The sequence below is a fragment of the Lepisma saccharinum genome, chromosome 3 (assembly GCF_977018435.1).
Source record: "Lepisma saccharinum chromosome 3, izLepSacc3.1, whole genome shotgun sequence".
NCBI lineage: Eukaryota > Metazoa > Arthropoda > Insecta > Zygentoma > Lepismatidae > Lepisma > Lepisma saccharinum.
Window position 1 is genome coordinate 89,815,215 of NC_139231.1, and position 14,786 is coordinate 89,830,000.

A 14,786-nucleotide genomic window follows, 5' to 3' on the forward strand; every position below is an offset into this window, starting at 1 on the left:
TTCGGAACGAGGTATAACTCGAGAGGCATACAATTAAGACATAACACGGTGACGTCATCTAAACTCAGCACCTATCACTAACTCTCTTGCTTAGGCCCTAAGCTGTTAGAAGGCTCGCTAGTTAGACATATTGGACATGGTCCTTAATAATCTGAGTCTACCCACCCCTTCCCTGTAGTCTGCAATAGCGTTTCCAAGACCTTAAATAGGCAGAGCGTCTAAAATCCTTGAGTATTTCGAATTATTGCTTGCGGGACTGACGGGACGAAGCCTAAGGGACGCGTGTCAGTGCTCAAAAACCAACGAGCACGTGCAATTAAGCATCGTACCTCGCGTGTCTTCGAAGACAGGTGGTTCGGTCTAGATCGCAATCCTTGGAGTAATAACACATAATTTAAAACAATACCTGTCCGGGATTCTCAATCTTTCACATTTTTTGGACATATTCTCTCCCTTATTTTTTTTTCTTGCCTTTCCACGAGCTATGTAAGCAGAACACGCAAGATTGAATCCAATCGAAGGACTTGATGTTAATGGCTGGTTGCACAACGCTGTAGGCTCGGAGGAAAACCCTCTTAACCAAGTTGGTATCGATGAATGATCGCATCATTACGGGATCTGGAGATAAGCACACATGCTCCAGCAGAGACCTAGATGCTGACATGTGATGTGTTCATGAACAAGGAACTGACAGGTAAAACACGCATACCTAAAACCCCAGGACGTACCACGCTAATAGCGACAGCTCTCGGAACTATAATCATTTCAATGACTGCAACTGCAATGACTGATCGAGAAGACGGATACCGCTCCAAGTAAATAACTTGCTGAATTTCATATTAAATAAGTCGATTGGTTTCGTAGATTTCACAGCATCAAAAATATATTCATTGTTGAATTTTCAATTGCTTGATTCACGTAGACAGACGGATGGGCAATGAAAATAATTTGTGCCGAGTTAAACTAGGATCTATAACGCGTACCGCCAAAAAAGCTATGCACACACGTGTGTGTGTGTGTGTGTGTGTGTGTGTGTGTGTGTGTGTGTGTGTGTGTGTGTGTGTGTGTGTGTGTGTGTGTGTGTGTGTGTGTGTGTGTGTGTGTATACACTATATGTATGTGCTGAGTCGTCCTCCGACGAAGCCAGAGAACCCGGATTCGAACGCTGCGGTTCAGTCATCGATTGATTCATTGAGGTGATTGAGTTGGTGTTTTAAGTCCACTTTATGCACAGCAAGGTTAATCGGGACTGGACGTACAGTTTCAAGTGGGATGCGAACCACTATGTGTCTCCACCGGGTATCGAACCCGAGACCCGTTGATTACAAGGCGACGACACACCACTACGCCATCGGGGAGGCCTTGGTTCAGTTATCGAGTTGTGTTTGTCCCATCATTCACTCCACTCATCCTCATCCATCATTGTGTTAAACCCGAGAGATGCAAAAAGCGACATAAAAACCAAAATAGAAAGAATGCATAAAAATATATTTATGTACAAAGCAACAAATAATACAAACATTGGTTTAAGCTCATTCGGTAGAGTGCAAAGACACACACAGACGCACGCATATGCATGTGTCACAGGGAAGAAGAACGAAGAATTATAGTTACAAAATTACCATTATAAACACACACATCCTGAAATCTGAAACAGGAAATGTGTGTTTTGCTGCGAATTGCCGAGAGGAACGCCACATGTGCTCCAGATCTGATTTCGTCGCTAGGCGGCGTCTTTAAAGAAGTCACCGCTTTTTATGTGTAAAATATATTTGCCCCAAGTAAAAAAAAATCGTTATGATTCATAAAGGTTGCCCACAATTTAGGCGCCATTTGACGACTAGTACATAACATTTAGTCGCCAGCCGGACCCCGTGGTGGAGTGGTTAGCACATCACACTACGACAATGTCCATTCATCATGTCATCACTCATCCCCATCTTCGCAAATTAGCCAAAAGTGGCACAAAAGCGAAGTAAAATAAAGCAAATCAATCAATCACTTAGTCTCTAATCAAAATGGCGTTATCAGATGTCTGACTAGTTTATATGGGAAACATAACCTCTTTTTTGAGCTTATTAGTACCACTCAAAAAGGAATAAAACAAGACAATCAGAAATCATTTGAAATATTCCTTAATTTTTGCATTATCTGGATATAACTCTCAAAAGGGTAAATGAAACAAATGAATATGTGGTGTGAAACTGGATATTGTGATGATAGCTCACGACCTCCTCCCTCGCTTAGAGTGGAAAATTCAACAGCTCCAGACGGCCTTCTTGTCAGAGACGTTACATTGTATCGAAATGAATCTATGTTGGTTTCTTTTTCATAAACTAAAATAAGTAACTTACACATTCTCCTCATTGGAGAAAAAAATGTACGTAGAATAGGTACAAACGCACATTAGTGCAAACCCTGGCTCTATTGGAAAAAAATCTGAGGAAAATGCTGGGAAAAGTCTCACCTGATCAGAATTTCCGCTGACGACGAAATGTTTTCTTTTCTCTTTCTTTAGCTTCTTTTCAATCCACTTAATTCCCTATCTTCTGCATAGCTATAAGTTATTCCACTTTGCTGAAAGTTGCTGAAACTTTGAGACCGCCTCGGTATTTGGAAACGTGCCCACACACCTTCTCGTTACAGGAGAGACTGCTTTTTATGCGAGCCTTTTCCAGCACGTGGGAGGATTTAGCAAATAAAATACTTTCCCGGGATTTAGCAACTCCCCCACTCTACCCACCTGCTGAGGCTACTTTGTATCCAAACTTTTTCCGCCGACACAAAGGCCTCGGTGGTGCACTAGTAAGCGCAGTCCAGCGAAAACTTGGATCGAGTCTCGGGCACTCCTCGGATGTTTGCCTTCGCAAATTAAACTCATCATCACTTCCATCGCCGCGATTTTCCAAACGAAGTAGGAAAATGACGGTGGTAACTAAATACGCAGCATTTCTACCCTTTATTGCTTCGTAACTCTTCTGCAAATCTTATGCATACAAACAAACTGTTTTTGCTTAGTTTGTATTTATTGTTGCAAATGTCAGTGTGTCGTTACGAACGTGTTATTATTCTTAATGGATTATGCTTTGAAGTGAGCTAACTAAAGCAAATAAGCTTTACGATGAGCAAATAAGCTCCACACAGAGAAAATAAGCTCTACGCCATGGGTGTTGCAGAATTATTTTTTTTTAGATTGTCAAGCCATGGTTCTTTCACTTGTTTTTTTTTCCAGGATGTCAATTTTCAGTGGGTAGGTTTGAATGACTGATCAGATCAAATAAATTCTATGCTGAACAAATAAATTCCATTTACAACACAACAAGTAAGCGCTATGGGAAACTAATACTGTAAACCCGTATAGAGTAAATAAGCTTTCTGATGAGCAAACAATCCCCATAATGAACTTATAAATCCCTACAGAATACATAAGCTATAAGCTTGATGGACAAATATTTTTCAGACAGTGGAAATAAGCTCTACACTGAGTAAATAAACCGAATACAAAGCTAATAACTTTATGCAAGTAACAATTGTCATGCTAAACATCTCAGTGTCATGTAGACGTCAAACCTTCATACTCTTCGGTCTGTCGAAATGATGTTCCAAAAAGAATTGTTCTCCCTACATTCCACACATTCTTCACCCTAAGTGATATTCATTTATTCGTTACTTGATTCCATATTTTACTTTCATTCTTATTGGACATCCGAGCTCTTTTATGACTTCCGACAATTGCTCAGTCTACTTCCTTTCGTTCCAGTCAGGAATCGCCGACTACCCCTGACTTCCTTTCAATATTTACGGCTTAGACACAAACTATAGCAAACTTTGTTTTAGGTCCTTTATATGCCCACATTGGACCGATAACTTAAAAAGTTGTATTCGAGAATAACTATACTGTGCTCTCACTGGGAATCGAACAGGTTTGCAAGACCACACTGTGTAGAAAATCTCTTTCTCTTACTTTCTACTTTACGTCGCTTTTCCACCTCATCGATTAATCGTGACAATAAAGATGAATGATGAACCGTTGAAATGGACAAACACAACGATACATATATCACCAGGGTTCCAACCTGGGACCTCTGGCTTCGTAGCGCTAACCAATCTGCAATCGAGGTGGGCGAATCTCAATCACAAAGCCACAGGTTCAAACACTTGTTTTGTCAATTCACTTGATGCTCAGAGAAACTAATCGGGACTGGACCTGCAGTTCAAAGTTGGATACGAATCGCTGTACATACAATGTGTCTCCACCGGAGATCACACACGGATGCCCCTTGCACAGGCTTGTTTTTAACGTTTGTTCCATGCGAATAATTTTGTTTATGTCTCTGTTAATATAATGCTACAGAGAAAGGGCATGTAATAATAAGAAGAATAAAAATCGCTTACCAAATTGATTCCTTTGCCTTCGTCGTCCTCCTTCTGCTGCAGCTTCGTTTGCATGCCTTCCAGAATGTGGTGGTAGACGAGGAACCTGGTGCTCATGAACCATGCCAATGTTTACCCCTACTTATGAAGAAAACCCACAACACACGAAGCACTTGTTAGAACAACGTACTCGATACCCAGACGCCGAACGTGTCAACGCTCCGGCATTATTTGCCGGCCACGTAAAAACGGCACGTCAACACACATCTTCACACACAACACACACGAGCTGAAACGCGACTCGCCAACACAGTTTCACGGTCGGCCTCGGATCGTGGCGAGGGAGCCCGATCGACTGGACGATATGTCCACGAGTAAACGAGCATCGCTGCCTTCTGCCACCGGCTCAGCGTTGCCAACTGCATGCGAATGAAAACACCACACTGCGAGCAAAAATATCCACACCTCTCTAGGTTACGATAACAACGGGTGAATCGACGAAGGAACAAACACAAATCCATTCTCAAACTCTAATGCGCGACAACTGCGGCAGAACAATAGTTCTTGGTTTCATAATTTGGAATGCATCGTCGGTAAGAATGAATTACGTATCTTCATCTCACAAGGTATCGCCCACTAACGCTTGCATTACTTTGTAATTATTGTTACGTTGGCGGTTGTAACACCAAAACTGCGTGAGCCTAGCTGATGTCGTAATTGTAATGCTGTCACTTTGGAATCAAGGTGTCTCGGGTTCGAGACCTGGTGAAGGCACGTTGCACAGTGATTCCGATTCTACTTTAAACTGTAGGATCACTCTCAAAGCTGAACACCTTAATGAAAAGTTATAGCAAAGGAAATTCCCCCTCCCTGATAGCAAATTCATGATCCTTGGAGATGGGGACGGGTGAACTAGATATCCGATGTTTCAGAAAAAATCAAATATACAATGATTATAATATTTACTCACGCGCAATTCAGGATAACACGACCACAATGTTCCTTCTGTAATTGTAGAATCGCTAAATTTAGAATTATAAATTAACTATTAAGGTTAGCAGGTCTGGTGACTGAAATCTAGTGTCATCTTCCTTCCCTGCTCCATTTATTAAAGCCACATGTGGCGAAATCGAAGGTGAACCATTTAACGCTCACGGCCACAAAGCAGGCTGAAGCATTAAAGTATCAACTAAAAATCGAGCTCTGTTACTATCCAATACCTCAGCTAAAGTCTACAAAGCAGTGCCAAGGAGTACTAGGAAGGGTAATATTATAGCACCGTTGGCAACACTGCTTACAAAGAATCCCGACGCCTGCGCACTACAGCGAGTGTTCCCCACAAGCTCACTTTCTTGGCGCTAGAGGCACGAAACTAACAAAAACGCGGAGCTCGAGAAAGGAAGACACACAAAACACAAGCTGTAACAAAAAAATGAAAGAGAGAGAGGGAGGAGCAGCGCTTTTCTTCACAAAGTGAAATAAAAGCAAACAGTTTTAAAAGACAGCGACGTTTCCAGCATAGACAATTAAATAAAAATTCCCAACTTCCTGTCGTTGTTCGTCTGTCTTTCCTTCCGGAAGAACTCTCTCTCTCTCTCTCTCTCTCTTCTCTCTCTCTCTCTCTCTCTCTCTCTCGATGTGTGTTTGTGTGTGTGTGTGTGTGTCCATTGACAAAATGCATGAAAAAGATAGCACAGATGCCTCATTACAGTACTCTTCATTACCTAACGTATACTTTACCATATTTTCGTTAAATGTTTCAGACTATCCAGGATTTCGAGAAGGGGGGCTCGGGGCCCTTAGCTCTAACTCCACTGGGAAAGAGAAATGCATTTGAAAAGGACCTCAAATAAGGAAAAAATAAATCCTCGAATGTGACATGAAATATCAGAAATAAATAATCATCTGAAATAGCCTGGGATAACAATTACAACTAAAATTATTTTTACAGTTACCCATATGCAGTCGCACGCACTTAAATCTGCTGCAATGAAAGTAAGCACATACACACACACACATAGACACAGGCAGTGCGGTATTTGTAGGGGGGATGGGGCAATTCCTCCCTCTGGATACTTGTATCCCCCTCTCTGCTTAATCAATTTTATCCCTGGGGGGGAATGATATTTGGGGGGGAACAAGAATTATTGGCAATTTAGTTACTTTTTCCCACTTCGCCATTCAATTGCAACATTTTCTGTCAGACAATTGGAATCTCCATTTGGCCAACGAAGATGTGGCTTCAAGCGCTGCTAATTTCCTGGAATTGTCAAACAAGTGGCCAGGGTTGAAGACCACCTCCCCCTTTTCCCTTTTCTTTGTTCACGAAATGTGGCAGGAAAATGCCACCTCAATGAATGTGGAAATTACAAATGAGTTGTCACGTGACTCGAACTTGTCGCCGCAGAACGCCTGTATTTGTATGAGTGGAACAATTGTGCACGAAGATAGCCTACTGCAATTTTTGACGCGAGTGCGATAGCCCTTTACCAAGTCATGTTTTTAAGAGCAGTGTGCTTTTTTATATATAGAATAATGAGTTAGATTTCTTTGTGAAACTAGAATGTTAGTGAAAAAAGTGAGCATTACGAGTTCCAGACTCTGCAATATAAGGAATTTGCCTTCAAAATGAACGAAATCTGATCAAGTTGGTGGCGGTGAAGGCTGTCTGGATCAAAGAATTGGTTCTGAACATTGGAAGTGCATCTTCACAAGAAGACAGGAGTATTAAAGTGGTGAGTTCCTTTTGATTGTTGGTTGGTTGCCCATGAAAAAATTAACAAATGACCATGGCTTGATGTATCTAGTGGTAAAGTTACACATACAAAATCTTTCAACATCACTGAATTAAAACACATGGCGAGTTGGAATGTGGTATCCTTTGTTGGAAATATTTTTCGGTTTCAGCATGCATTGCAAGTTGGTAGTTTTGTTTTGTAATTTTGCAGCAAGCTAAACACATTTATAAAATATCATAATTAAAAGTACAGAAGAATCGATATGGAATTCATTTTCTTGATCAGTTCCGTGACAACAATTGATCATGAAATTACATACACAATGATGGGCATTATATATATAGTAGTGGTAATCCATATTGTCTTGTATTCAAGGAGTCTCAGATTAATTAGGCGTAACTTGGCGGGGACACTTGCCAGCCTAACAAATTTTCAGAATTATCAAGCTAATGGAACTTGTGTTAAGCTCCTAGGACCTGAGAAGCAAGTTAATGAGTAATTTTTATGATTTTGCAAATGTTACCGTAATTTAGCAAAGTTATCTTGGGCGTTATTTTATGGGGTTCAAAACTTTTTGATTATGCCCCCCACCAAATGTTATGCCCCAAGTTCGATTCAGATCCCCAAAAGTTAGGTCCCAGACTAGACTTCTGATGGTGGGTGTCAAAATCAGACTTTAAAAACTGTAGACCCAGTCCCGATTAGCTGTTTCTCATCATAAAGTGGACTTGTCAAGATACAAATCTATATCGGCAATTTTTCAGAATATTAAAAATATGTTTTGGTCAAAGCTAATTTTTTTTAAGATTGAGTGACATAAAACAAAGTGTGGAGTGACCCCATTTACCATTTAAAATTGTCGAGATACCCCACAACCCCTCTCCTCGAGCGGCCACAAACGTACATAAACATACACACATGATATATATATATATAAGCATTATCTCAAGCTGTCTATAGACAGTCAGTATAATTACCCCCTCTGGAAATTTCTTAAATACCACACTGGACACAGGGTTGTATTTATTTGTAATATCACGAATCTCACGATACTTCAAGAGAAGTTTCTGCACACAGAAACTAAAATATCGCAATGGACACAAATATGTTGGCTCAGGAAACACGTTAAAGCGCATAAAACTGCTAAATAAGTATTCTTGGTGTATCAAAACACGCACAGAAAGGCATTAGCTTTTGTTCCGCGCGATTCACTAAAATGCATCAGTTGAGAAGATCAGTTTCAAAGAATCCAAAATTACACTTGGCTGCGTCAATTGAAGGACAAAAATGCATGAACATTGATTTGATGCATTTTGGGTCCTGCGTGTATGCACGACCACTGTGGCATTTGAAAAATGCCTGGCAGCAGAGGTTTATCCAGAATTTTCCATCTGCGGTGGGATAAGTTCGTATTTAGGGAAGTGTAAAGGTAAATTTAGAGCCAAAATGATTTGTGTCGTTGTAAAACATTTTTGAAGGTGTGTGTGAATAATTCTCTGCCTGCCATTGTTTTTTGAAGGACAACAATTGTGTCCTGATTACGGCAGGTTTAATTGATAACATGTTGAGGGAAAATTCTATTCAATTTATCAGTGTAATGTGGCCTTGTCTTTGTTTAATTCAGAATGGTGTTTCTCCGAGTACGGTGCAGTCTGTCAAGTAACAATTGACATTATTCCGCTTCGTTTACTTGCTTCGTCTGTTTTATCATTTTTTACTCAGTCTTCCAACACATAAATTTGTTTTTTCTGTATAAAAATACGATAATGTGAGGGGAAAGTAAATTACAAGCTGATTCTAAGTTATCAAGTTTTACAAAAATAAACTCAATTCGTTTCTGTCACGGTTCGCGGAGTTATGCTCAGTGTGTCATATAGATGCGCCTTATTTTCCCAAGGGGTCGGAAGGATGCTGAACTCGCATAGATGATACAAGAGCTACCATATCGCTTTGCCTTTTGTTATCAATATTGTGATACCATTAATTTTAAAACCTCAAGAACTATTGATGAACGCTAAAACTAGAGTCTGCTTTCAATGATGGAAGAATCGGGAGACAATTAGAAATCAGTTTACTCTTTAATTACAACTCAAACATGTTGAAGAGCTAATACTTACGAATTCACCCATTCAATATTGTAGACAAATGCTTACCTGCAATAAAAGGAGAGAAAAATATTAAATACTGAATGAATTCACAGTGCATATAGGTATGGTTATGTATGAAATATAATATAATAGAAAACAATTATACATCTATGCACATTCTTAAATAAACACAGACGTGAACTTCATTGTCAGATATTACCGTAAAATTTGAAATATTCTACAGTTAAAATTTAACAGTCTGCTTGTTAATTTACATTTAACTATGTAATGACTGTCAATATTTTAAAGACGTTCGTGGTTATCTTTTACGCTAGTTTGATGGCAGCGGATATTGACGGTGTTAGACAGTTATTTCTTCAGTTAAATTCTAGTGTGGCTAGCTTTTTGGGGGGGGGGGGCTAGAGTAACGTGATACGAAGTCCAGGGGTACTACAGGGTTTGTCCGGAAAGTAATAGGACTGATTTTTTTTCGCCGCGACTGTACTTCGGAGCGCGCGCGCACTGACTGTATTCGGTAGAGGGGGTTCCTACCTAACCTACAAGCGGCTAGTCAGTTGTCTCCGAGCACCCGGAGAGTCAGGACAGGCTTTCTCGCGCGACGTGTTTCTGTGAGTGGTGCAAGCCGAAAATGCAGCGTTCGTTAGAGCAGAGGTACGCGATTAAATTCTGTGTGAAACTCGGTAAATCTGCGACAGAGACGTTTGATATGATCAAGCAGGCTTACCCAGATGATACTTTAGCAAGAAGTGGTGTGTTTCGGTGGCACAAGGCCTTTTCGGAGGGCCGGGAAGAGGTCGCCGATGAAGACCGTGCTGGAAGACCTTCGACTTCGACAAACACCGACAATGTGACTCGTGTGCGCGAAGTTTTGAACTCAGACCGTCGACTGAGTATTCGCTTAATTGCCCAGATGTTAAATTTACCTAAATCTGTGGTTCATGACATTGTGACGGAGCATTTGAACATGCGCAAGGTGTGCGCGAAGATGGTCCCAAAAGTGCTTACTGACGACCAGAAGTTGCGGCGAGTGGAAGTGTGCCAAGAAAATTTGAACATGTGTGAAAGTGACCCCTAGCCCAGATGTGGCCCCCCCGGACTTCTTTTTGTTTCCTCGCCTGAAAAGGCCGATGAAAGGCAAGCATTTTGAGACGACAGAGGGGATCCAAGCATCTTGCACCGCGGCTCTAAAGGCTATTCCGGAGAATGCCTTCCGTGACGCATTCAATGATTGGAAATCGCGCTGGCAGCGCTGTATCGACGCAGAAGGAGACTACTTTGAAAGTTTTTAAAGAATTGTAACGATTGGCTCAATAATTTTTTTTAAATCGACTCAGTCCTATTACTTTCCGGACAAACCCTGTAGGTTCAAATCCAGGAATAGAGATATGAATTGCCCTAAATCTATTTCGTTTGATCTTTCATTCTCATCATCGTCGAAAAACATTGAGGTAAGCCAAACAACACTTACGTTTTGTTTCGTGAAATTATATTTGAACGTTTTGTTTCCTGAAATTATATTTAAACGTCATTTCCTTTTCTTTGGTTACTTTCTGATCCTAACTACAGCAGAAGGTATGCGTTTACAGTAGATTTTGACAACATGCAGTGTACCCGACATTCATTTGTTTCTCCCGCGAGTAGCGTTCGGCTTCATGATACACGAAAATAAACGACGTCAGCCGAACGCAAGCAAACAGATCACCGATCCCAGCTACGAAGTTGAAAAGGTAGCCAGTGTAGCTAAAACTGATTGGCTGTTTGAATCACGTACGCGCTGGAGCGTCAAAAGTGCGGTCGGGAAAAGAATAACTGATAATAAAACCACTGACTTCTGTCTGGGGGGGGGGGGGGGAGAAACAAGTAAAACAGTCAAAATGTGTATAAACATAGCAGTGGTGCGGAACTGAATTCTTAAAAAAAATCCCATTTCCTTCATCATGCCTATTTGCTGGTCTGAAATCTCTCCCCTTTTTTCCTTTCCGCGATGAACTCCAATTGGATGAATCCTCTTCATTTGTCCTCCCCCTCCCCTTCCCATAATTTCATAGCAATTAGAAGACGATGATAATCTCCTGAATGAAAATAATGTTTTTAAAACGCAACGCGGCTCGAGGCTAAATATCCCAAAGTCCCATGCAAAGGAAACCGCAGTGGGGGTCTGGACAAAGACTGAAAATCCGATTTCGACATCGGCCGGATTAAAAGCGACCACGACTTTCTCCAGCGAATGAGTTTTTTCCCCCTTTTTGCTCGAAAACTCCAGGCAGTATCCAGTAATTATCGTAATAGCTAGGAAGATGTCGATAAGCTTGTTCTGTGTGTAGCTTTGAGGAAATCCGTTCAAACGAGAAATTAAGGCAAAAGGAAAATCTGCACGGAGCCGGTCTGGTTTCAGCTGTTATTGCAGCACATGCATGTAGAAAATTGAATCAAATATATGCACTGTAACCGGGTTCGAAATCCAGTTTACACCTTTAGACATTTGGCTACTAAAATATAGAAAGTGCCAAAGCAGACAATTTAGTCGCCAACATTTTGATTCAGCGCAATAAAAGTCAAATGTCGGATGGAAGCTAGAATTTTGTGTGGGCAGTGGTGGCGATTGGGTTCCAAAACTAGGCTGGAAAGGTGCCAAAACTGGGGGGAGGGGGGGCAAGGACAGTTTACTTTACCTTGCTAGATAAGGTTTAGAATACTGTGGGGGCAAAAGTGGCAAAAATTGAGGGGGGCACTAGAAACATTTTACTTGTAAAGTGAAAGAAGTAAGGTTGAATAAAAGTATGTCACAATCTAAATACGTATGTTAATGTCACTTTTAATACCCTTTCCCTAGCTTAATAAAAGACATACAAAGCTGCTTGAACTGCCACTTGAGAAGAAATACCAGGGTTTGAAAATACCCGTTTTTTTGTGTTTTTTTTTAAAAAAACAACTGGACCCACTCGTTAATTTTTTCGGGTTTTGTAGAGATTTTGTAAATAAAATGTGAATACATGTAATATAATTCACATTTGTAATTGAGGCTTAACCTACCCACTGTACTTCGCCGGCCGGCACACCAACTAACAGACCACAACGAACTGCTAAACCATAGTAATGTTTATTTTTTATCCTTTATTCTCTTACGATTTCCTGGTTGCCTCTGTGGATAGCAAATTTGTATGTTTGAATTGATATTAGCAGATGTTGCAATAATGGATACATTACGATATAAGATACATGACGACTTTTGTCAGAAGCATCAAGAGATCAATTGCAGGTTTGTACTATCGTGTCATTCTAAAGAATGAAGGGATCTGAACCAGTTAATTGATGGGGTGATGTAAACTACTCATCATTCATCCTCTTGATGAGACCACTCGTCATTGACATGACGAGTTATTGCTTGGCATGCGAAAGGTACAAATTACACAAAGGAATTAAACTACTGAAAAGACAATGGCAACTCGTTGGATTTTGTGAACCGTTGAACCTGTATCATGGCTGGGTGTAGGATAATTACCTGTCTAACTGAAGTCTCTTAGCTGAATGAAAATAGCGAAGTCCTCTGTGAGCTTCTAACTTGTTGACCAAAAGCGTGCTTCCACTATCGACCTCCTGCCTTGCTGACCTCCTCTCTCTACCAACTCTATTCCCAAAGTCCAGTCACTTCCCAGCTTGTCTCACCTCTATATTCCCTGGCCATCGAGCTCTTCCTCGATGCCGAATCGCCGAATCGTGTTTATTATCATAATTGCTACCATGCAAACCGCTGACTCTAAAACCAGAAGTGTTACCTATTTCCTGAATGCTCAGGAGGTTTGCATGGCACAACACAATGCATTGTAAACATGCCTAAGAGGCTTGAGACAGCTGAGAGAAAAACAAGTGAATGCCCTGGTCAACATGAAGCGTTCAGAGAGACTTAATAAAATAAACATACAATCCTATGGATTGATACGTTCGCGCCGCCTAGGAAAAATTTTCCTTTGAAAATTTAAAAGTCAAATCGCAAAGCTTGACATGACTCAGGTTCGCCAATTCCATATATTTTCTTAAAAAACCAAATATACAAAATAAATCCACCAAAACATAACTTGTCTGTTGTTTGCCGTAGCCTGAATGAAAAAAAAAAAAATTTTATTCCCTAAACTCTAAAATGAATAATACCCTTAATACTAACAAAGTCGTATGTTTATACGATGTAAAAAACAATAATATATACTATTATAGGACTAGAAATCACAAACGTTCGTGTCGTTAAGCGAAAAAAAACTCTTAATGTATCACATGTGCGTGTACGTAATGTTTTCATGTAGAATTGCTCATTAATCTGCTCCTAGTCAAGAGTCTGTGATCCCTCGCCACGCGATAACGACTCTGTGTCTTCCGCAAGGCCAACGGCTGGCTGGAGCGTCTTGCAAGATGGAACGGAATTCACAATGTTTATGACTAGTTCCACTTGATATAGACTCTTCAAACAAAATAGAAAAACCTTAAAAAGGTGCACAAGTAAGTACACGTAAGTAAGCATGTAAAACATTGTCACATCTCACTATTTTGTCCGTGTGAAAACCTGATCATATCAAAGTGCGTATGTTTTACGAACTAGGTAGCACTGCACTCCTAACATCGCCAAATATATAAACTTGCATGGCTGTGTTGCACATTCCAATGTATTATTATACAATATTCAAAGCATATAGTGAGTTACACTGAAAACTGTCGCTGGTAAAACTTAATTATAGCGTTCAATTTTCTTTTCTACATTAAACTGTACACTGTATACATATATCTGGCTTGGTGAATACCTTTGTATGACTGCACACAAAATTATTAATCTTGCAAGTGACAAACTATGTGCTTGAGTTTAAATATCAAATAAATGTTCTGCGAACAAATGTGTCGCTTTCAATATTCCATGTTGGTGAGAAGGGAGAAAAAAAAATATATCACACTTATATTTGCATGCAATACACATATGCATAAAATATTGTCACTAAAGCATGCTTTCTAAAATGTTCGAAAGTGCTGTAATTATGTTTTTTATTGCTTGCATGTCCGTTTATTATTCAAAGTGCAAAATTTCATCGGAAAAAAAAATTATGCACTAATTGATGCACTGGTCAATTGACTGATGCTTGTCGCTTCCTTGCAGTATAATGTAAACTTAAATGCATATAAAACTGATTCTTATGCATGACACAAAACTGAAAATGTATATAAGAACTATGGAAAAGTACTGTTTCCCATAATGCATGTTAAATGACCAAATAGATACACATGATAGAAATTCACATGTGTATGTGTAGAAACACTGTAGCACAATTCTGTAATTATTGTTTGTGACCAGAACTGCTGGTTGTAGAATGTATGTTTTCTCTGCTTCCTCTTCTTTCTGGATTGCTTGTCGTCTTGACTGCATTGGGGCAATGTAAAAATGTAGTAAATTACCCGTAGAACTTGGGAGATGGGGAAAAGTTGTTGTTTTAACTGCAAACAGTGTGGAGGGGAATTTTATTTAGCTCCATCACTAGGTGTTGTTGATAATGTGTAGTCCGCTATGCTGGGAAATGTATGGTTGTAC

General features: G+C 40.1%; 1 protein-coding gene and 1 pseudogene across 3 annotated transcripts in view; one reads left to right on the plus strand and one right to left on the minus strand.

The window, feature by feature from the left end:
* The window catches only part of pxb (putative Hedgehog signaling attenuator pxb), a 412,264-nt gene that overhangs the window by 245,029 nt on the left and 152,449 nt on the right, over positions 1 to 14,786 (minus strand). Inside the window, exon 1 of one of the 3 annotated variants that reach the window (XM_083118999.1) lies at positions 4,396 to 4,716. The exons of the other annotated variants lie outside the window; for them this stretch is intronic. Coding sequence (XP_082975125.1) covers positions 4,396 to 4,491 — 96 coding nt within the window. The 5' untranslated portion in view covers positions 4,492 to 4,716. Of the gene's footprint in view, positions 1 to 4,395; positions 4,717 to 14,786 lie in introns of those variants that run through there. 3 annotated transcript variants of the gene reach the window in all.
* On the plus strand, positions 9,849 to 10,295 carry LOC145985605 (protein GVQW3 pseudogene; annotated as a pseudogene).